General features: G+C 39.3%; 1 protein-coding gene across 1 annotated transcript in view; it reads right to left on the reverse strand.

Moving 5' to 3' along the window:
- FLT1 (fms related receptor tyrosine kinase 1) overlaps positions 1-24,473 on the reverse strand; it is a 192,658-nt gene that overhangs the window by 69,989 nt on the left and 98,196 nt on the right. Inside the window, exons 12-14 of the mRNA XM_021676188.2 lie at positions 23,305-23,413; positions 15,997-16,305; positions 11,099-11,245 (exon numbers count right to left, since the gene is read on the reverse strand). Coding sequence (XP_021531863.2) covers positions 11,099-11,245; positions 15,997-16,305; positions 23,305-23,413 — 565 coding nt within the window. The remainder of the gene's footprint in view (positions 1-11,098; positions 11,246-15,996; positions 16,306-23,304; positions 23,414-24,473) is intronic.

A 24,473-nucleotide genomic window follows, 5' to 3' on the forward strand; every position in this document is an offset into this window, starting at 1 on the left:
CTGTAGTTCCAGCTACTTGTGGGGAGGGAGAGGTGTAAGGAGGCTGCAGTGAGCTGTGATCACGCCACTGTACTCCAGCCTGGGTGACAGAGCAAGACCCTGTCTCAAAAAGAAAAACAACAAAAGCCGTATTATATTTTTTTCACTGTAACCTCTGAAAAAGGGAAACACCATAAACAAAGATCCTTTCATTTGGGATAATGTCTATTTCTTCACTACCTTAATTTACAAAATAAGTTATGATAGCAGAATAAAGCCTTTAAGAGGCTATAGTTAAAATGAATCCTTTGAAACTGTGCCCAAAACATGTATTTCTAAATATTTAAAATGAGAGCATCTTTGTGTGCTTTCATTGTGAACTTTGCTCTTGTTCTAATAAAGCATTTCAGGATGATTCAGGCACTGAAAAATGTGTCAAATGGTACTAACTCTATGGTTATTATCTATAATAACCTTAGCTATCAACTATGTTTGTTTGTTTATTTACTGAGACAGAGTTTTGCTCTTGTTGCCCAGGCTGGAGTGCAATGGCATGATCTCGGCTCACCGCAACTTCTGCCTCGTGAGTTCAAGTGATTCTCCTGCCTCAGCATCCTGGGTAGCTGGGATTACAGGCATGTGCCACCACGCCCAGCTAATTTTGTATTTTTAATAGAGACAGGGTTTCTCCATGTTGGTCAGGCTGGTCTCAAACTCCCAACCTCATGTGATCCCCCCTGCCTTGGCCTCCCAAAGTGCTGGGATTACAGGGGTGAGCCACCACGCCCAGCCTTATTTATTTATTTTTTTGAGATGGAGTCTTGCTCTGTCACCCAGGCTGGAGTGCAATGGCAGAATCTTGGCTCACTGCATCCTCTGCCTCCGAGGTTCAAGTGATTCTCTTACCTCAGCCTCCGAAGTAGCTAGTATTACAGGGGCCCACCACCATGCCCAGCTAATTTTTTGTATTTTTAGTAGAGACGAGGTTTCACTGTGTTAGCCAGGATGGTCTGGATCTCCTGACCTCATGATCTGCCCACTTTGGCCTCCCAAAGAGCTGGGATTACAGGCATGAGCCACTATACCTGGCCTCAGTTATGTTTATTTGTAAACTGCGAATACAAACACGTAAGTGAGTGTGTGTATACACCCACACACTTCTGCCCCAATAAATTCTTGTGCTGTGCTCAGATTGGCCATATCCTGTCCATAAGACTGGATCCATTAGTTCTGCAGAAGATGGACATTCACCTACAGTGGCTTTTTTTTCTGTATGATGAAGTAGAAATTCTAATGACCACTTTAAGACAGGAAAATCAGTACTATTGCACTATGTAAGAAGTTAGTCAAGAAAGTGTTTTTCTCTCAATAGAGGAGTAGTTACATAAATTATGGGAATATATTTCATATTACAGTGTATGCCTGCTAAAAAGAATGGAGTAGAACAATATGTACTGACAAAGAAAGACCTTCAAGATATATTAAGTAATAAAAGCAAGTCTTAAGTAATAAAAGCAAGTCTTAAAACAACACATATGGTGTGACCTCAACTCAAATTTTATCTCAGAAATGCTAGGTTTCCTATACAAGCCCACTACCAGTCATTCAGTGTAATCCATTATCTTATTTTCATCACAATAGTGATGATGATCAGAATTTATACCATATGCTTATATAGAAGTCCCCCTGTATCTGTGGTTTCAGTTTATCACTGTGCAAAAATATTAAATGGAAAATTCCATAAATAAACAATTTATAAGTTTTAAATTGTACACCATTCTGAGTAGCATGATGAAGTCTCTCGCTGTCTTGCTCTGTCCCACCCAGGACGTGAATCTTCCCATTGTCCTGCATCTCCACACTGTAGCTGCTACTCGTCTGTGAGTTCCTTAGGAGCTGGCTAGCCTACCTGATAGACTGTCCCAGTATCTCAGTGCTTGTGTTCAAAGAACACTTATTTTCCTCAATAAGGGCTCCAAAGCACATGAATAATGATGAAGCTGTGAAGTACTTCCTTTAAGTTAAAAAGTGAAAGTTCTCAACTTAATAAGAAAAGAAAAAAATCATATGCTGTGGTTGGCTAAGATCTATGGTAAGAATGAACCCTCTATCTGTGAAATTGTAAAGAAGAAAAAGAAACCTGTGCTAATTTTGCTGTCACACCTGAAACTGTAGAAGTTACCTGTGGAAAGTGCTCAGTTAGGATGAAAAAGGCATTTAAGTTTGTGGATAGAAGGCATGAACAGAGCATGTTCTGATGCACAGCAATTGGTACTATCTTAGGTGTCAGGCAACCCCTTGGGGTCTTGGAACAGATCGCCTGTGGATAAGGGGACATGACTGTAGTTTTGTTTGTTAAATTTGTTGCCTGTGGTTTTCCATTAGAATGTAAATTCAAGTTTCCTGTTTTGTACCCAGCACCTAATGTACCTGTCACTGAGTTGACCATCTCAGTGAATATCTATTGAATGAATGAATCACTGGTGTGATATATTTATGTATATATATATAGATGGATAGATAGATATACACACACACAACACACACACACACCTATATATAATATATATGCATATATTATACACATATATATTTATATATAAATATATATTTACTCTAAGAACTCAGGCACTGGCTCTTAGTTTTAGGGTTAGTGTCTTTGGACAGTGTATAGCCTCTGAGAGATCTCTGGGATGACTGCTGGGAGAGTTTACCACCCCCTCTACCCCTACAATGTCCCCAGATCTCTTTGTATTTCTTCTCTTTGTTTTTCTTCATTCCCCATTTCTTTTTCTCTGCCATTGATCCCTCAAGGATTGACTGCTCTTCAGACAAAATTTTCTGCTGATCTTGGCCATGCTCAAAGTACATTTCCACGTGTTGCAAGAGGTCACAGAGAGAATCAAAAGAGGAGGCTAAATCATAGTCAAAAAAGGAGAAGCTTTAATGGGGATGGGATTTCCAATTGGGGTTATGAAAAAGTTCTGTAACTAGATAGTAGTGATGGTTTTGCAATGTTGTGAATGTACTTAGTGCCACTGAATTGTACACTTTAAAATGGTTAAAATGGTAAAATTTATGTTATGTGCATTTTGCCACAATTAAAAAAAAAACAAGGCCTGGGCAACATAGAGAGACCCCCATCTCTACAAAAGAAAAAAAAATAGCTAGGTATAGTGGCATGTGACTATAGTCCCAGCTACGTGGGAGGCTGAAGTGAGAGGGTCACCTGAGCCTGGAAGGTTGAGGTTGCAATGAGCCATGATCATGCCACTGTACCTGGGCAATAGAACAAGACCCTGTCTCAAAAAAACTATAATAATAAAAAATAAAAAACCTTTTTCTAAAGTGATGCCCACATTTGCAAGTTCTCTCCTATTTCTTATCTCCTAAATTTTTTATTTAAAAATTTAAGAGGACCTAACACACAAACGCACACCATCACCACCACCAAACTTAAACAACTAGCAGGGGGCCTTGCTATTTATATGAATAGATGTTTGTATTGACCAATGTATGATTCCTCAGTTGGACCTTACTGTGGCCAGCAACTTTCAGGAGGCTTTCTGGGCTGAATGGAGATTAGGATGTTATGCTATAAAATACATCCAGGAAATTTTCTTTAGGCAAAGCATTGGGATAGGATTGGATATAATGCTACATATGTGTGTGTATACCTATGCATGTAGGTACAAGACATAAATCACCTGCATCTTGCCTATAAAGAGAGATATTTTGTGGCTGAGTGATTCTTCATAATAGCTTCTGTTGCTTTCCAGTTCAAAATGGAACTTAACTCATGGATTACTTTACTTTTCTGAATATAAATCATAGAGCTCTACCACTGTACTTTTCAGCTCATTAAACTAGCCAAACATTAACAAGTAGTTGCAGAATTGCAGAAAGTGCATAAAGCAACATTTTCAATTTTTTCACCATGATAGGGCTGTGGTTCAAGTCAGGTTCTCTCTGTTGGCTGAGATGAGGGTTGTAGGTTTGAACTTTGGCAATGTCAACAGGTAAGTTTTTGTGTGCTTTACCCCACTCCCTTCCTTACTTCCTTACTCGCCTTTCTTCTCACCCCTGAAGGAAGTTTATCCTTGGAAAAGAACTGAACCTTGATTCTGCAACATAGTCCTAGCAGGGAAGAAGAGCTACTTGTATATCAGCAGTGAAGCCTGGTTTTCCTTGATCTGGATATAGAGAGCCCCTGACCTTCATGACGCATATTGAAGAGATAGGACTAGCGAGAACAGCTGCTTAGCTAATCACATCCAGCAGATCAGCTCTGGTCTCAGTGGGGGTGCTAAGTAGAGCAGTCAGCTCACCCTCACAGACACTGTTCTGTGCACACCCTGGATATCTTATTCACATTTCTTTTCTGCAATAATCGTTCTTTATTCATTGTGTACCATAAGGATATATTTCATGAGAAAGAAATGGCAATTACAACTCAAGTTTTACAAAAGATAATTGACATCTCTGAATTTCATTAAGGAATTTGATTAAGGAATCAAGCAAAACTGCTGATTTTCGTAGCCTGAGGGTGACAGATGGTCAGTTTTTCATCCCTGGGCATTAATATCCTCATTCCTCTCTCTCTTCTAAGGTTCCTTAAGATCTTTCCTGGATCTAGTCAAATCACTTTATAATTCAGAGGTGATTCTGTCCCTTTAGGTACTAGGATCTGAATATGGTGCCTACAGATGCAGACATTTGGTTTCAGTGACATAGTGGTGACAGGAAAGATGTTCTCTAAGTATTAGATAAACACTTAGTCCTAGTGATCAGGAAGATTTTATTTAAGAAGGAGTATTAATCATTGGGTTAGAGTGATTCTCTCCTGCTCCAGCCTCAGTCTATTTAAGACAGAATTTACTCTTTCTGAACTCTTTGTTGTTCGAATACTACTGCTTTAACTTTAAAATATTCTAAAAATGTTTTGCCATTATAAAAATTTAGTTTAAATAATAGTTTGATGATGGTTTATTGGTTCAGGCAGGCTTTACTAAAAACATCTAAGGTCAGTAGGGTGCAGTGGCTCATGCCTGTAATCTCAGCACTTAAGGCTGAGGCGAGTGGATCACCTGAGGTCGGGAGTTTGAGATCAGCTTGGCCAATATGGTGAAACCCCATCTCTACTAAAAGTACAAAAAATAGCCAGGTGTGGTGGCAGGCACTTGTAATCCCAGCTACTTGGGAAGCTGAGGTGGGAGAATCACTTGAACACGGGAGGCAGAGGTTGCAGTGAGCCAAGATCGTGCCATTGCACCACTCCGGCCTAGTGAGTGAGACAGAGTGAGACTCCATCTCCAAAAAAAACAAACAAACAAACAAAAAAAAACTGGTGCTTATTTGTTCTCTTGTGAGTGAGGTGAGCTAGTGTTTAATTATGCTTAATGCTAAATGCCCATATGTTCAGTGTGCAGAGCGCAGGCTTCAGAGTCAAACTCTTTTGGTTTGAACCTTGATAGGCTGCTCACTAACTCTATGATCTGAGACCAGTTATTTTTCCTCTCTAAGTCTCAGCATCCTCATCCATTAGTCTGTAAAACAGTCAGAATCATTTAGCAAACCTCATAGAATTGTTACGAGGAGCAAACAGATTAGCATTAGGAAAGTGCTAAAGCAGCAGCAGGCACCTCGCAGGTGCTTGTTAAGTAAAACAGATCTGTGGAATGCATCTAATAATGTCCCTATCTCATGGGATAGTTGTGAACATTAAATGAGCTATCTCTAAAACACTTAACACAGTGCCTTGGTACCTGGTAAATGCTCAATAAACCTTATATTGTTAAGTTTAACAGAGAAGACATATTATGATATTATAAAATAAACACATGTAACACCAGAGAACAATGAAGTGATGTGCTCAATGACACGAATTGTAAATAAACCTAGACATCACAAAAAAGCTGGAAGGTGAGAGAAGATCTTTCAGGACATCAAGAAGTAGTGGGGCCGGATGCAGTGGCTCTCACCTGTAATTCCCAGCACTTTGGGAGGCCAAGGCGGGTGGATCACTTGAGGTCAGGTGTTCAAGACCAGCCTGGCCAACATGGTAAAACCCTGTCTCTACTAAAAATACAAAAATTAGCCTGGTGTGGTGGCACACACCTGTAATCCCAGCTAATTGGGAGGCTGAAGCAGGAAAACCTGGGAGGTGGAGGTTGCAGTGAGCCCAGATTGTGCCACTGCAGTCCAGCCTGGGTGACAGAGCAAGACTCCATCTCAACAAAACAAAACAAAAAAGAATTAGTGGGAGGAGAATAACGTAGTGAGATGAAGGAGCATTTTTCAGGCAAGAATTGAAGCAGCCCATGGCCCAGAGAGCTGAGGAGAGAAGAGGAGAAAGTAAGGAAGAGTCATGTCAAGGCAGGGCAGGAAGTAAGTGGTAAGGAGCTGGATGGGGCCATGCAATCGAAGCCCTGCAAAGCCTGACAGCGATGCTGGGAGTTGGGAATGGGCAGCAGACAGCATGCCACCCCAAGGTGTGCAGGCAGTGTGGTGTGCAGGGCCCTGTCTCTTCTTGTTTTGGTTGCCCCAGCCTAGACTGTCTCTTGCAGTCTGTTCACATGCATTCCCGGGCCTGAACGCTTAAGATTCCTTTTATTCCTGCTTGATGCCCTTTGGCCCAAGAATTTACTACTCAGCTTTTATAACACTTTCTTAAAATTGCCTTTCTTCTGGTGAATGGCTGTGCCCCACTGAAAGTTTTTTCCTGAAAGGAAATGATAACGGAGGAAAAACCTCCAACCACCCCAAGTAGGCATTTTATAGGTGTTTGTACCGAGTGTGAGCCCTTGTGTGCCTCGCTTCCTCTCTCATATTTTCTTTGGAATGGGAGCAAGTTATCATTTAAAAAATAACAATGATAATGGACTGGATCCTATCAATGATCCAAGGTCACTAAAATTCTCTCGCTATATCAATCCTTTTAGAGCTGCCAGACTTCATCTAAAAGATTCACCTCAAGTCTCTAAAGGATATACAATTTATTTTCAGGGTTTTAAAACTCTGTCAAGCTGGCTAAAGGCTGAGTATATAATGAACTGCCTTTCAGTCTTTGTAGGCCATGATCTTAATATTCTTCCATTTCAGTTTTGAAGATACTCATGTATACAAACGTAAGCGTCATCATCATGGAGCGTATTGCATTGGCTATCGCATTTGCTTCTCAAATAGGAATATTACATCAGAAGCTTTACAGAAACTATACACATGTGGAAGATTATCTCCAGAAAATTAAGAAAGCCCTTTCCTAAAGGTTATAGTCGTTTTACAGAGTGAATAAAAGGAAGCAAGAGAAAGAAAATTAATGACTTAGTGTAGCTGAACTTAACAAGTGCTAAATAGTAGCATCCTAGAATGATATTTATAGAAGATTTTGTGTAAGAATTTATATGACCTGTTTTTAGATATTCTTCTTTTGGCTCTCAGAAGATCAAAGAAAGCTGGGTGGTGGTAGGGGTAGTAGTGCAGGAAGAATCTTTATTATTTTGTTTGAGGGTTGACATTTGAACTTATTAATTAACTCTAATGCCTTCCAATGAATTCTGCCAACTCACTGGACAATTTCTGTATAAATGAGATGGGTCAGAAGGCAGCATTGAACAAGCCATGACTATGGACAAACTTAACGTTAACTCATTTAAAACTCGCCATATCCCTGTGTGAATTATCCCAATTTTATAAATAAGGGAAAAAGCGTTCAGAGAGTAAGGAAAAATGAGTTGCCCAAATTCCTATATGAGTCATGAGGGCCATGCTAGGACTCAAGCTCTGATCTCCCCAGCACACTGGACTCTGGACTCTTTTTTTGCATGTGGTAGCTGCTGGGGCACATTCTCTTGCCTTGTCTCTCCTTTAGTCTCATAATGATCCTAAGCTTCCTAAATCATTTTAACTCTGATTCTTTAACCCATTTCCAAATTATAAAAACTGAACTTATTTCACATTTACTTCTTTCAAGGAATCGCTCAACATCATATACTAATCTTTATAAAATGGATTTTGTGATCAAGTAAGTTTGAGGAATACAGAACTTAGCACAGTTGGCCCAGTGTGGTGGCTCACGCCTGTAATCCCAGCACTTTGGGAGGCCAAGGTGGGTGGATCACTTGAGGTCAGAAGTTTGAGACCAGCCTGGCCAACATGGTGAAACCCCATCTGTACTATAAACACAAAAAATTAGCCAGGTGTGGTGGAGGGTGTCTGTAATCCCTGCTACTAGGGAGGCTGAGGCAGGAGAATCACTTGAACTTGGGAGGCGGAGGTTGCAATGAACCAATATTGCACCACTGCACTCTAGCCTGGGCGACAGAGTGAGACTCCGTCTCAAAAAAAAAAAATGAACTTAGCACAGTTTACCAGTTTCTTCTTTGGCTTGTTAACATGCTAATGTGAATCTCGAAGGGGGTGATATTACATTCATCCTTTCAAAAGCGATTTATTCATCCTTTAATTCTGGGAGAACACCTCAAGGGACTAGTCTTCCACAAAACTACCCATTGTGGTAGTGTGTCATCTTTGGCAAATCACTTTAGCTCTTTGAGCCTAAGTTTTCCATTCTATATATCAGACTAAAGATATTCTAAAGGTCCTTTCACCTTTAAAACTTCCATGATATGGGCCCCACCCCCATGTCAAATCCAGGCATTTGTGCTACCACTATGAGCTTGCTAAGGATAGCCTAAGATTTTCTGAAAACCATTTATTCATTCATTCATGGAACATTTATTTATTAATTGTCAAGCACTGTGTTAGGTTTTGAAGATAAAAAGACAAGATATAAATATGACAAATAAGATATACTATTGGTCCTCTGGAGGGGAGACATACATGGACTGATGATTCAAAAACAGTATGTAAGAGAGGAGTAGAAATATGCATAGATAATACAGACACTCGTGAACTGATGATTTTTAAAAATCTCAATAAGAGAGAAGTAGAAACAGTTATAAGTAATAAAGACCCATAGAGGAGCTGCCTCCTATTTGTGGGAGCTGTGTAAGGCTTACTTGGAGGGAGAACACCCATTCTGGGTCTTAAGGGATTAGACAAAGAAATGAAAGGTACTCCAGACAGAGAGTATACAAGAACCAAAGAAAGCATAGGGAGTTTAAGCAGCATGATGCATGTAGTGATCTACCAGAGTTTGGCATTGCTAGAATATAAAGTTATAAGGTTCAAGGCAGGCAAGGCTGAGCATAACGTTGGAAGCATAGGCAGGGGCCAGATGTTGAAGGCATTCTCTGTCAGATTCTTGAACTTCATCAAAGTGTGTTATGCAGAGCCAGTGGAAGACTTGAAGCTGGGAAGTGACATGTTCACAGCTGCATTTTATATTGCCGTGTATATAGTAGATGCAAAGAGAGCTAGGGAGACAAGTTTGGAGACCACTGAAGGTGTTCAGAGGCTAGGTAATGAGTGCCTGGACCAAGAGAATAATTGAGAAGCAGAGAAAGGAATGGATTTGAGAAATATTTAGTATTTAGTAGGTATAATCTGCTCAGTCTGGTGATTGATTAGACGAAGAGGGCAAAGGAGAGGTCATCACCTTCTAGTTTGGATGGTTAAGTATTTGATGTCTGTATAAGAGGAGGTGCTACTTTATGGAGAAAAATGATGTGATGTGATTGTTTTTGGACCTGCTGAGTGTAAGGTCTCTCTAAGACATTTGTAGATATCTTAAAATTTGGAGTTGTTATGCCACAGCCCCATTCTGTGCATCAAACTCAACTAGTGACTTCATTTTGTTCAGAGGACTCACATTTAAGGACTACTCCATATTGCTATTTATTTGCTTTAGGTTGTTGGAATATTATATATAAATGGCAATTTTATTTTTAATAAAAATATGAATATCAATTAAAATCATAAATAACTTCAATGTATTCTTATTTAACCACAGAATTATGAAGCAGTCAATAGATGGTGTTTATGCTTATTGGTTTAAGTCTAGTTGTTTTTAAGAGTATAATCAGCATTCTAAATCTGTGGGTTCTGCATTTGTGAATTCAACAAAAAATTCCACAAAGTTCCAAAAAGCAAAGAACTTGTCATGTACCAAGTACCACGTTGAGTTCACATGAATTGAAGTGTATGTATTGTATTAGGTATTAAAAGTAACCTAGAGATGATTAAAGTATACAGAAAGATATGTGTAGATTGTATGCAAATACTATGCCATTTTATATAAGAACTTGACCATCAGTGCATTTTAGAATCTGTAGAAAGTCCTGGAACCAATTCCCCATAGACCCCATGGCACTATGTGTACTGTTGAAAGAAAATAAACCTATACCCACTTGTGTAGATTTACTCTTTTACTAGTATGATCAAACATAATTTAAAGTCTTCTTTTTATCAAATCCTTAACATCTGCATAGATGAATTTAAAAGATTATAAATTGGCCAGATGCGGTGGCATGCGCCTGTAATCCCAGCACTTTGGGAGGCTGAGGCAGGCAGATCACCTGAGGTCAGGAGATCAAGACCAACCTGGTCAACATGGTGAAACCCTGTCTCTACTAAAAATACAAAAATTAGCCTGGCATGGTGACAGCACATGCCTGTAGTCCCAGTTACTTTGATAGTTGAGGCAGGAGAGTTGCTTGAACCCAGGAGGCAGAGATTGCAGTGAGCCAAGATCGCACCACTGCACTCCAGCCTGGGTGACAGAGTGAGACTCTATTTCAAAAAAAAAAAACAAAAAAACAAAAAAAAACCCACAAAAACAAAAAAACAGATTATAAATCTACTTTTCTGAACTTCATACATGCCAGGTGTTCAAAGTTCTGCAATACCTCAAAGCCAAGAAACTAACTCCTCACTTTAACAGCTGTCATGATGAACTGAACCATTTTCTTCATGGCTCTTCTCATTCTTTCTGAATGTACTATTTAAAGCATTCCAGTTGAATAGATTCTGAAGGATCTTTCTATGGGTTAGGAATATGGTCTGCATAGGAACTGGCCCAGATATTCCTCACGAAGTTGATACCAGCATAAACCAGATCCCAGTGTTTGGGGGTCTATCAGCAGGTAACAGGAATGTTAAAAGAAAAAGGGACTGATGGAAGATGAGAAATAATAAATGCAAGAAAAAAATCTCTTACCAGGTTCTTGTTGTATTTTGTGGTTGTTTTTAAACCAAGTGATCTGAGGCTCAGGAACACCATTAGCATGACAGTCTAAGGTGGTGGAACTGCTGATGGCCACTGTGTGGTCACTGAGGTTTCGCAGGAGGTATGGTGCTTCCTGATCTAGTGAAGAAAGAAAGGGAGTTGTGATTACTTGCCATATTTATTCTTGTATTGTCTATGCATATTAACATTTAAAATATATAGAGAAACAGCAAAGCTCAACTATTAGGTTTCATTTGCATTTTGATCACTTTCTCTTCAATCATTAACCTGCTGCTTCCACTTTAATAAGGTGCTACTAAAAATTGGAATTTATTACAACACAGTGAAACCAAGGATTAGATTCTCTATTTTTAGATTTCAATACAAAGGTTTTTGCCTAGCTAGCTAGTTTCCTTCCTTTTTTTGAATGAAGTTTTTCTAAAACTCAAGGATTTTTCGTAATAGTTTAGGAGCTATAAATCAAAAACATGATTTTGTGTATAGTCTTGCAATGAATTTTCATATAAATATATAGTGTTGTAGTGATGGGTAAATCTAATTTTGTGTGAGTTTTTATTGATGTATTTGTGGGGATGTGTTTGTGTTACTCAACTGTCAGTAACCTAAGTTGTAAGGCAGCAGACCAAACAGGAGAATTTCTTGAACTTTACAAGCTTTATTGGTTCTTTCCTTCCTCCATTCCCTTCCCAAAAGCAAGCAACCAAAGGATTAATTCAAGAGGCAGAGGCACAGATTTGTAGTTTTTGCACTATATAATAGTACAAATATTGTATTTTATATTATTTTCTCTTAAAACATACAAATATGATACAATACAATTTATTTTAATAAAATGCCAACCAATATAGTACAACAAAATGAATTCAATACATTAAGATGCAATACATTACAACATTAAAATCCCACATAAGAACAGCAGTACCCCCAAGGCCCCCAATGAGTACAGTATCTCTAATGAAGTAGTCAGTCAGTCCTGCTGATATGTATACATTCTAGTTAGGAGGGTACTGGATTGGTAGCTAACGCTTCCAAGGTAAAAAATAAAAACAACTCCTCATGTCTTTCCCCCCCTCCCAAATCATCCCTTTCCCCTCTTGTTGGAAATCCTGGAACAGAAATCAAAGGAGTTTTGGCATAACTGACACGTTCTCTGTCACTGTCTTCAATTATACAGTTTGAGCTTTCTCTGCCCATTTTCGATTTCCTCATCTCAGTGTACTGAAACTGTGAAGGCAGCTTAGGGGTGATGACAATGCCACAAAGATGATACATTGCAATGGCCTTGATTCCATGTCCCTGCAGGGTTCTGCCAAGTCCCAAAACCTTTCTCTTTTGATTCCTGCAGGGCAATTCTCAGGATTAGCATTTGTTAAAGCAATTTAGAAATCCCAGGTTAAAATGTATATTATCATATAACTTTTATAACACTGTTGAAGCAGTACATCAAGACAGGGTTACTATCTGTTAGGAGAAACAGATTTCTCAATAAATTTTGATTTCTATAGCTTATCATTAGTCTTCTCATTTTATAAAAAATGAAATCTGAAGGTAAAAAGTGTGTTGAAGGAAGTGCTCAGATGTATAAAAACTTCTTCAAAATAGTATGGAATGAATGATAGCAATGACCCTTTTGCCTCTTTTAGCATGTCTTTCCTATCTTATCTTGCCCTAGGCAGGAACTATGGCAATATTTCTGTTTTTGCATTTGGTGCTATCTGTGAAATAGCTTTTCCTAATTGAAAATGCAGTCCTGTTTAAAACCTTCTACTTATGACTACTTGTACATGCTTTCTCATTACAATTTTGACATTTTTTTACATAGTAAAGACCCCAAACATATGAGTGAAACATGACAAGATCATAAAGAACAGTATCATATTATTATTTAGTCTCTTTTACAGTGGGAAGCCAATTTTGAAATATCTCATTTAAAACTCAGACCAATTCACTGAGTTATACTTTTAATAGCTTCCTTGAGCACGCTTACTATTTCCCATGCATTAAATATGATAAAATAATCTATCACTGTCCATAGGTCTTATAAAAAGGAAGTCTGAATATAGGGCTTACAACACCCAAATTGTTTTTCTAGCTATAAACTATACCATCATCAACACAGACACGATTTGGACTCCCTGACAGGTGGACTAGAAAACAATGTTTACAGAGAAGAGAACATTTTAACATAAATGTCATGAATCCCAAAGGCCTTACTTGTACTACACAAACTTCAGATGATAGAAGCAGCAAAAAGGCTGAAGAATGTACATAGGAGTCTCAATTAAATACAAAGTTCATATAAACATTCTGAAACATACAGTAATATGCATTTTTATTTGTACCCATTTCTGAAAAATGTTCTATGTTAAAAGTCTCATTTTTGGCTAGTTTCTAAATGACCAATCAACCCAGGAATCATATTTTGTCAATTCTTACTTTATACATTATAATAATCTAGTTTGATGTTTTAAATAAGGGAGGTACGTACATTGAACCCATATCTCAAAACATAAGTTACTTGATGGAAGTAGGTAGTGCCTTTCCAAATTTTAACAGCGTAGCTGATCCCTTCAAACTGAGAAAATCAGAATTAACAGACATTTCTGCTGGTTATCAGTAGCCAAAGATAGCTGCCTACCAGGTTCTTTTACTTTTCAGTATTATGGCCCCAGAGATCTGCGAGGTCACATAAATACACAGCTTCTGTCCTCTGTTTGGAATGGGGACTAAGGAACCAGCCTCACACCCCCTATTCCATCTCAATTGTTCCCCATTTTAGGCTCCTGTTTTTCTTCCCGCTGCCCCTTATCTTCACCTCATTTCATACCCCAGGGTAACATACCCCTAGGGTAACTAATAAAAGACAAAACTCACCCAAAAGTTTCCTTAAAAGAAGAGACTCTCTGGAAGGATTAATTACACAGTGAACAACTAATAATCTATAGAATTCTTAAACTCATCTCTTGGGAAGTTCTTAAAATCATCTTTTGTAAATACTAACATCCTCCCCTCCCTGCAAAAATTGCAATGGGGGAAGGAAATGGTAGGTTCCAAATGTCTAATTCACCATTTTGTTTTCCTAAGGATCCCTCAATCATTCTATTTGCTTTTTTAATGTTAGCCACTATTAAGGCCCCAGTTCTATGGTATTAAGGCATCGTTTCCCGAAGGAACACACTAACTTATAATGAACAAAGACGCCAGGCCAAAGAGCCATAGGTAAAATTTCAAGATACAATTGATTTTTCTTTCCTTTGGGCTGACAACTTCCAGGTTACTAATTGTTTTCAGAGCATTCGGGGCTCCATAAAACTGGCATTCTGGGGAAATGCTATTGTTTACTCTTTCACGTTTGACAAAAGCAATTCCCACGTGAAAGACAAGTTTAGCCGTGGGACAGAGTCTGTTACCTAAAGGAGGAAACAGTCTGGTGAGTTCCCAAGCTTGAGAAGTTGTCATACTGTCACCTCCTATTGAACTGCCCAGCCACTATGTTTCTCAGCCATGGCTATTTTGGTCATTATAGTTTTTTTTTTTTAATAGTTAATGCAAGTAACATATAATGATCATAATCATCAATCATAAATAAAAACAACAGAACAATGCATATTAAATTGGTGAAAAAGTCATTTTCCCTGAAATACAAGCTTAAAACAAGACATTACAACTTCTCTTGATTTAAAACTGGAGTGTATTTTTTAAATTACTTCAAATTCTGCTTCTATAGTTTTGCCATTTCTTAATCCTCATAAAAATCCTATTAACATTTGCATATGGGGAAAGTGCAATTTTTTTAATGGACAAATTTTGAATTTACATTTAAAAAAATGCATTAAATCTCTGGTTACAATAGCCTTTATTTCCTTGATAAATTGATTGTGGTTCACTTTTGAATGCTGTCATTTTAACATGATAAAATTCTTTAAAATAGTAACCAGGGGACAAGAATATTTAAAATTAAGGCGTGATCCACTTCCTTTCAGGTGCCATCAATAGCAGTGCAGTGCAGTCAGAGACAGTGAGGAGGACAGCCTTTGCTAGGCTAGTCTACTGTGGCACTAATTGCATAATTACCTGGATTGCATGAGAGGAGGGAGGGGAAGTTCTTGTAATTCACACTACAATAAACCTTCACTATCTCTGAATTACACCAACATCTTGCACCTCTGGGGCCCATTTTAGAAGCTCCAGTTTAAGATTAATGTGCTTAATGTAAAAAAAAAAAAAAAAAAGCATTTTCAAATAAATAAGCATTATATCCTTGCTATCCAGGTGCTATTTACAAATCAAGAGCAGATGAAATAGTCCAAAATAAAACCAGGCAGAAGTCCGACAGAGTTTCAAATTCAACTGTACTCATTCTGAGCTGGAAAATTAACTTATTCGTGTCCATCTTTGGCAGAAACCAGCATTCGTTTAAATTATTCAGTTTGTGCAGCTTCAACACTTAAAAATAAAAAGAGGTTGGCATCAAAGTGGAAGGAAAGGATCATCCCAAGTTGTTGTTTATCAGGCAGGAGAAAACAGCAAGAGCAACAAACACAGAGAAGGCAGTGCAGGGATCCTCCAAATCCAAACGTGCACCAAGTCGGCCCCTGGGAGCAGCCCCCTCGGCCTGAATGGGGGGCCCAGAGCAGGGCCTGGGGGTCTCATTATTACTGCTATCATCTCCGAACTCATTTTGGGAGGAGCATCTCCTCTGAGCCTGAAAGTTAGCAACAGTGACAATAAATCAAGATGATATGAGACAACTGTTACTTTTTAATGAGTCCTTTAATGTTTTACATTACTTTGTGTGGTACAATCATTCCTTGTGCTTTTAAATTTGGAGATCCGAGAGAAAACAGCCTTTTTGTTGCAGTGCTCACCTCTGATTGTAACTTCTTTCTTCTTGAGGATTTCTTCCCCTGTGTATACATTCCTGGCTCTGCAGGCATAGGTGCCTGAATCTTCCAGAGAAACATTCTTGATGGTAAGATTAAGAATGATGGAGTGCTCCTTAGTGATGGCCATTTTTTGCTTGCTAATACTGTAGTGCATTGTTCTGTTGTTAACTGTCCGCATTAAAATCCAAGTAACGTCTCTGTATAAGAACTTGTTAACTGTGCAAGACAGTTTCAGGTCCTCTCCTTCTGTCGGCATTTTTTCCAAGTTAACATGAAACCCATTTGGCACATCTATAAAATAAGAATAAAGAACTTCAGTTCACATAAAAATCAGTGTCTTTTAATGAGATACTTAAAGAGCTTAAGAATTGTTCCTGCACAAATTCTCTCAGCATTAGCATTAAAAAGGATGAGTATTTAGGGGAAATGAGCAAACATAGCAGGTAGGAACCAACTAAGTTCATTCCATCAGAAGTGAGGTAGGAAATGCAAAACAGGACAGTTGTTAGGATGGCATTTTCTCCTTATTCACCTGAAGTTGCACTTCAAAGGGGCATGTTTTTTCCAACTTGGGTATTAACTTTATTTCCCCCCAACCTTTTTTTTTTTTTTTTGAGTCAGAGTCTCACTTTGTTGCCCAGGCTGGAGTACCATGGTATGATCTCAGCTCACTGCAACCTCTGCCTCTCTGGTTCAAGGGATTCTCCTGCCTCAGCTTCTTGAGTAGTTGGGAATACAGGCATGTGCCACCATACCTGACTAATTTTTGTATTTTTTAGTAGGGTCAGAATTTCACCATGTTGGCCAGGCTGATCTCGAACTCCTGACCTCAGGAGATCTGCCTGCCTTGGCCTCCAACGTGCTGGGATTACAAGTGTGAGCGACCACACCCGGCCTCATTTCCTATTTTTAAAATCACGTACAGTACTCCTGCTGGCAAGTGGGCAAAATAGAGAAGTAACATAGGAGCAATTCATCCTAAAAACCAAAGGCACACTTACGGTCAAACTTATCCAAAATAGTTTGCGAACAAGTGAGAGAGGAGGTCCTAGGTAAAGTGCCAATCAATTCCATTTTAGTCCTAGACTTCTGCAGTGAGAGGCAACTTTATTCACTACCCTCCCCCTGCTCCTATCCCAGACTACTTGCCCTGGTCTTTGCTGGCACGGTGGGCCAGAGGAGGCTGCTGACTTACTCAGGACTTCTTTTATGGGGATGGTTCTACTCAGACCTGAGACAGCAAAGATTTCTTCTGAAAATGTGGACAACTAATCTGGAAGAGTTGCCAGATTCTAAAATGGGGGTGATGGAGAGGGAAAGAGAATAATTTTAAAAATCAAATTCTCTCTCAAAAATATGTCATTAAAAGCCATTTTCTCCAATGTCGATTCCCAGCTAATCTTTGTAAAAGGAAAATTAGTCTTGGGACCCCAAAATCACTAACTAAACGGAAAATCAAGTTGAGAATTACTTAGGACAAACCTGCCTCACATTCTCTTCAAAGTCATCCCTCTGCTTTCTGAGATAAATGTATATCTGATTGCCTCCTTTGGAAAGGCTAATCAGAAACTCAGAAGAATGCAACCATTTGTCTCTCACCTACCTATGACCTGGAAGCCCCCTCCCCACTTCAAGTTGTCCTGCCTTTCCAGACAGAACCAGTGTTCATCTTACATATATTGATTGATGTCTCATGTCTCCCTGAAATGTATAAAACCAAGCTATGCCTCGATTGCCACCTTGGGCACATGTTGTCAGGACCTCCCGAGGCTATGTCACAGACTTGTGTCCTTAACTTTGGCAAAATAAACTTCCTGAATTGACTGAGACCTGTCTTAGGTATTTTGAGCTAACACCTTCATCTCCATCTCCCAGTGTCTCTGGCAACACCCCATGAGCTCTTCCCCTCCGCATGCCTAACCTGGGCCATCAGTTCACTTTGGGGCTGAGAATTCCTTAGTATCATTTTGGCCAATTTCACAGGAGGATTTTAAAAAGTCATCAGCTGCAGGCCCTGAACTGACCCGCTCTCAAAACCTTCCCATTACTTATTACTAGTGGTGTATCTGCATTTGAGCAAAGAATTTGGGCCAACATCTTACAAAGTGCTTTGAAGATGAAAAGCATTATGTTATGCTATTATTATTATTATACTTTGCACACAAAGCTATAAAGAAACCTTTAAACGTTAAGGGGACAATAGTCCAAAATTAGATATCATATCAACTCTTTCCTAAATCTCACTTTGCTTGTTTTTCTGATTTTTCTGAGCTTTGACTTTATTATAAAGTGTCACGTCTGAAGAAATGCCAAAGTATTCATTTGGAACCTGGGAGTGGGGCGTAACAGTGGCTTACGAAGCTGTCAGTGGCTGAGGAGAGAGGATACCGGTGGAGGTTTTCCTGCTTTTAAAATGAAAATCTAAGAATGTGCCAGAAAGATGCAGGAGGGGCAGCTGACAGCCACTTTTAAGATAACAATAAGGTGTCAGAAATAGTTGCTCTAATTCAGCATCTTTTTATATTTGGGACATCTTCCAAGCATGAGGAGTAAAACATCAGCCATCAACTTTTACACAGATAATACAGCAGAGGTATTATGTGCTGGCTGCAATCAACCCTTAAAAGACCACAGACTTTCCATTTATGAGGTCTCATCCTGATAGTTAGAACCCAAGTGAGCCCAAGTAACACCATTGAGATCGTGTGGAGAGTTTCTATTTACTTTAGTGATTTGAAACTTCCTGTGGAAATAGCTCACAGGTTTCCTGATGGAAGATTTTGTTTATCTTTGCCAAGCACCACCAGGAATCTCAAAATAAAATGCATTTAGTGACATTGGGAAACCAGGGAGATAAGGCAGTGCTGTTCCTGTTTCACCCTCAGTAATTGCTAACACACCCATAGTCATGCTGAGTGCCAGCAAAACAGCAAAAACACACACATAGGAAAAGCAAAGAACCAAATTCGTTTTGAGGCCTGTTTCTTATATGGGGGACATGGTCACTGAAGCTAATTTGTTATGCTATCAGACAGCCTCTTAGAAATGACTATTTCTCAGTCTCACCCCTTTGGTATTCTCTTTCGATTCATGGAAGATGATAAATAAAATGTCCTCAACTATTTAATGAACCCAGAGGGATTTTTCTCCTTAATTCATGTTGATTTTTTTTTAGTCTGAGTACAAAAACAGACTCAAGAAAGAATTGCCTTCTAACCCTCAAAGTGAAAACAAGAAATCTTCCCACACTTAAATATCTGTGGCAGATTCAGCACAGTCATCATCATTACCAAATATTACTTATCCATCTAACACATTATCACATCCATGGCATCTTATGAGGTGTCATGGAGAAGAATCAACCCTTGCTCAGAAGAAGCATTCAACGCAGGGTTAGATAAAAGAGTAATCTATTTCTAAAGGTGTGTGTGAATATTTAGGGATGGATATTTCATCTCAATTGGATCAGACATATGCATTAAGTTCATGAAACAGACGAACACAGAAATTTAAAAGGATGCCAGGAATCTCATTTGTTGGGTAAAAATAAAGGCTTTACTGCCACTGAAGAATGGAAATGACATTATCTAAAAGGAGAGTAAATGGTTACTAGGAAGTTCTGCTTGTTTCAAGTCAATGTTATGTACAAGTGAGTGCCAAAGTTTGAAATCGAAGCAGTCAAGGATTCTAATGGCCACAGTTTATGCTTTTCATCAATTTAGAAGGCAACTCAAAGTTTTATTGTTTTGAGATTTTTTTTTTTTTTTTTTTTGGTTGTTGTTTTGAGGCAGGGTCTTGCTTTGACACCCAGGCTGGAGTGTGGTGGCGCCATCATGGTTCACTGCAGCCTCAACCTCCTGGGCTCAAGTGATCTTCTCACCTCAGCCTCCTAAGTAGGTGGGAATATAGGCACATGCCACCAGGCCTAGCTAGTTTTTGTATTTTTTGTAGAGACAGGATTTTGCCAGGTTGCCGAGGCTGGTCTCAAACTCTTGTGATCTTCCCATCTTGGCCTCCCAAAGTGCTCAGATTGCAGGCATGAGCCACTGTGCCTGGCCCTGAGTAATTGTATTTTGAAGAAGGGGCAACATGATTGAAATGAAGACCAATAAAGACTCAAATCTAGATCAGTAGAGCATTAATATTTTAAACAGGCACTTTTAAAGCGTTACCCTCACTGAATCAAGTATAAACAGTGAACAAATATATGCTCATTTTTTTCAAAAAACACATATAAGGTACTACATTCCTGAGTCTTTAGTCTCATCTCTAGTGACAAAGATTTGAGTAAGAAAAAGATAATAGTTAAAAAAAATAATGAATGAAGCAAGTTAACCTAATATCACAATCAAAACTAGAACTTTTCAGGACTGGTAGAAAAGGATTCAGGGAAAGTATATTCCGGGCAATAGGGGCCTGGTTAGCTGAACTTGTGTCAGTTTTAAGATTAAAGCTCTTGAATTTCTAGAGGAAAAGAACTGCGAGCTTCAAGTAGATATGTTTGAGTTGAATTCTCATTGTTCCTTTCTATGGATAAGCCTTGGGATCTAGAAGAGATTTCCACCCTGCCATGGTTCTACATTGTATAAAGTGGTGAGAGGTAGGAGGGAATTTCTGCCTGAATTCAGCAGGTGATCACCTTCATCAGCTTGGGCCCTTTCAGCAACAACACCATGGATAGAAATACGATGCGCGATGAGAGACTCTGGGCTAGCCAGATGTTGGTGCTGTAATTAATGCTAGGCATCGGTTAGCTTTTCTTGGGAACACTGATTAAATAAGGAAGCGAGCATGATATTCCCCTCTGCTCTTAGCACATCCTCTTCCAGTACTGCCCTCAGACCCAGGCAAGAAGGGTCCCTGTCCCAGGCCTTTAGACAGCTCTGTTCTGGCCATAGCTCTCCCCACAGTTTAAAGACTTTATGAGGCCAAGCGGGTATGCCTACCCACAGCGTGCATCACTCCATTCCTATATCATGCTCCAGGTCCCTGGGATCTCAGAATTCCCTATAAAGATGATTTAAATTGGCTTCCAGTTTGGCTCTTCCCTAGGTTTGGCTTCCTGAGATCAGACTGCCTGTCAGTATTCACACCTTTGGATCTGTCCAAGCAGTGGCCAAGGGAGACTATCTGTGAGGGGAATGGACACAGCTTAGATGTGTGGGCTGGGAGACACCACGCAGTGTGTATGGCCCCTTGCAGTGTGGACAGGGTAAGGGGTGGAGAGGGGAGGTGGGTGATCTAGTTTTTCTGCACTGCCAGGTGCTACCACAATCTGCTCTGGAATCTAAGGAGTCTCAGAGCTCTAAGTTGATGCTGACCTCTCAGGTCATCAAGAAAGTATATTTGTCCATAAGGGGCTAAAACATATTTAATGGCTTGTTTGCTTGATGTAGAACTTGTCAGTAGTTAGATGGATAGTTTGTGAGCCTCCACTGGTACTCTTGCCTTGGCTCCATAAATGTCAGGGCAAGCCTGTAAGCCTGTTCTCTTCTCTCCATCTATTGAAATCCCACCTTCTCTCTACCTATTCAGGTCCTGCTCCCTTCTCAGAGGCTTAGAGCTGTAATCTCCAATGTGGTAACTGTGGGTCACATGTGGCTTTTGAACACTTGAAGTGTGGCTAGTGTGTCAGAGGAACTGAAGCATATTCAGTTTATTTGATTTTATTTAAATTGATTTAAGTGTAAAAACTGAAGCAGTGAATTAAAAATACTGATTACATATTGAAATCACGATAGTTTAGATATATTGGGTTAAATAAAATTAACTTTTTAAAAATGTGGTTACTAGAAAGTTTTAAATGATATTTGTGGCTTACATTACATCTCTACTGGACAGTGATGGCTTTAGAAAGCAAGGTCATCTGTGACATTACCACTGCACATACATTTTGATAGTAGGATATATGTAATTTAACATTTGTCTGTTCCCTTGGTTTTAGAACTATGTTCCTAGAAAGACAGGGCTTCATTGATGTTCCTCCAAGTGCTCAGTAGAGTTGAACTGTACCATTTAACAGTGCTCATTAAACTGTTACAAAGTTATTGAATGTTCAGAACAAAACAGTAATTGTTCAGTCTTTAGTATTCTAAATCAGACATACTGTGACTATGGGTTGAGACAGTAACTTGTTTCCAACCAAATATAAAGGACAGTGCAAACCTTTGTATTTAATTAATCCAAATCATCTGAGTTTTATTAGAGCACCAATATATGTGAACTCTCTGTCTAAATCCTTCTCTAAATAAAGGCCATGTCCTACTTGGAATGGATGACTTGTCTTTCACTTCTCTAACATGAGAGACAGGGACTTAGTTGGCCTAGAGCAGCTCTGCTGTGCACCTCTCAAATCCCATTTGCCCATCTGGAAAACACAGGAGCTGTGATGCAGAATAGCCTCTAGAATCCCTGCCAGCCCTGACATTCTATGGGAATCTACTCAGGGATATCTCCCATGGCACAGCTTCTCTGGGGCTTGGCTAACTTGCCAGAGGCTCCTGTGATCTGACAACGCATATGTCTCGTGGAATTGGACCTGTCTATTTCTTTCTGGAGACTTGGACGGCAATTACTGCAGCCTGCCCTGTGCAGTGCGAAGTTTCCAGAGAGTTGGCCTACTGCCCATGTTTCCTCAGAAATTGGGGGAGTGTGGAGCCAGGCAATTGTTTTTATACTTTGAGCTACTTACTTCCTTCCTGTACCCATTGAGGGACATAGGGAGTGCCATTTGTGTACCTTGGAGGTTTTTAAGATTTGCAGAGACCATCATATTTAAGGCTAAAAATTCTTAAATGCTATCAAAAAATAGCACATTAACCGTTGTTAACAAAGTTCAGTTTCAGATTGCTATAGAGCCTCATTCCCCAAAAAGTCTAAATTACCTAAATTGTGAAACAATTAGCTTCTTGGTTAAAACAAAAATGATGTCATCATATTATAGGCATTATAATTGGTTTCCTTGATTGGTATTGAACTGCTATATGCAAGACCCTGTGCTAGGTACTGAAGGGAAGGAAAAAATGAGCATACAAGATTCCAAATTCACAATCCAGCCCGGGAGGGAGACAAACACAAATAACTCTAAAAGAGAATTCAGGGAAATAACTCTTTAGGAGATCTGATGAGGCAGAATTCTATTCCTGAGAGCAAGGATGAAGGCACTCAAAGTTTGACAATTCTGTGGAATTAAAAAAAAATCACTCAAGCTATAAATGCACTAAAAATAAACAAGATTGAAGAGAGAATGAAGTCACTAGGCTGTCTCTGTCTATAGGATATGTGGCTTACCTGTGATATAAAAGCTTATCTTTCTTTCCACAGTCCCAACTTTATTGGAAGCTATGCAACTGTAGATTCCAGAAATTCTAGAGTCAGCCACAACCAAGGTGCTAGCCATCTGCAAAAGAAAAGGAAACTTTAGCTAGCAATAGGACAAATAACTATTCGAACACCCCTAAGCTACTTCTGAGGTTGAAATGATTCAGCTATTCCATTCATTCGGCAAAGAGAGTATTGCATGGGTGGTGGTTACCAGAAGGCTCTCCCCTTGCAGAGCCCCAACAAGAATGGAAAAATAACAGGAAAGCAGGTCCTCAGGAGACCGGGGCCTATGACATCCGACTCATATGAGGGTTTCAGGCTTATTTATCTCGTGCTGCTGGCGTAACAATTACAGACCTGAGGCCGAGATGTGGGACTGCACGTCCTATCCTACGAGGTGGTCAGTTCCACATCAATGAGAGGAACAGGTGAGGCTGAGGCCTTCCCTTTTGTTTGGGTGACCTGAGAGCATGGATGCCAGTTGTAACAGGAGCCTTCTCTGCTGTTTGGTTCTATAACAGGGATGTTAAGTGAGCAAGGACAGAGGAGAATGTTTGGCTGAAACTTTTTTTTTCTTTAAGAAATGGGGTCTTGCTATGTTTCCCAGACTGGCCTTGAACTTCTGGGCTCAAGCAGTCTTCCCGTCTTGGTCTCCCAAGTAGCTGGGACAACAGGCACATGCCACTGCACCTGGCTTGAAACATTTTTTATATATGCTCAAATAATGTGGCACGCAACACTGGATGGTCCTGAAGGAGGCCGTGTGTGCATGCGTGTGTGTGTGTGTGTATTACTTAATTTCTCAGATGTATCTATTTTTAAAATGAAAATTTAAATTATGAATTAATGCAATAATATTGTTCTGCTAGACTTTACTGCTGTTACTTGACAACTTAGTCCCTAAAGAAATGTTAGCAATCAAGATTGCATGAACTTCAAAGCACTTTTCAAATTGTGATGTCTAAAAAGTAATGAAACAAAATTTTAGACAACTTCAAGACTTGCAGTCTTCCAAAGAAAAAAATTGGCAATATGAAACAAATTGTTAAACATTCTTAAATTTAACCGAACCTTGCATTAAAAAGTAGCATATAATCTATATGAAAAAAATGAGAAAGCTAGTTTCTCATACTTAA

The sequence above is a fragment of the Aotus nancymaae genome, unplaced genomic scaffold, assembly GCF_030222135.1.
Source record: "Aotus nancymaae isolate 86718 unplaced genomic scaffold, 86718_ANA_hifiasm-v0.15.2.pri h1tg000043l, whole genome shotgun sequence".
NCBI lineage: Eukaryota > Metazoa > Chordata > Mammalia > Primates > Aotidae > Aotus > Aotus nancymaae.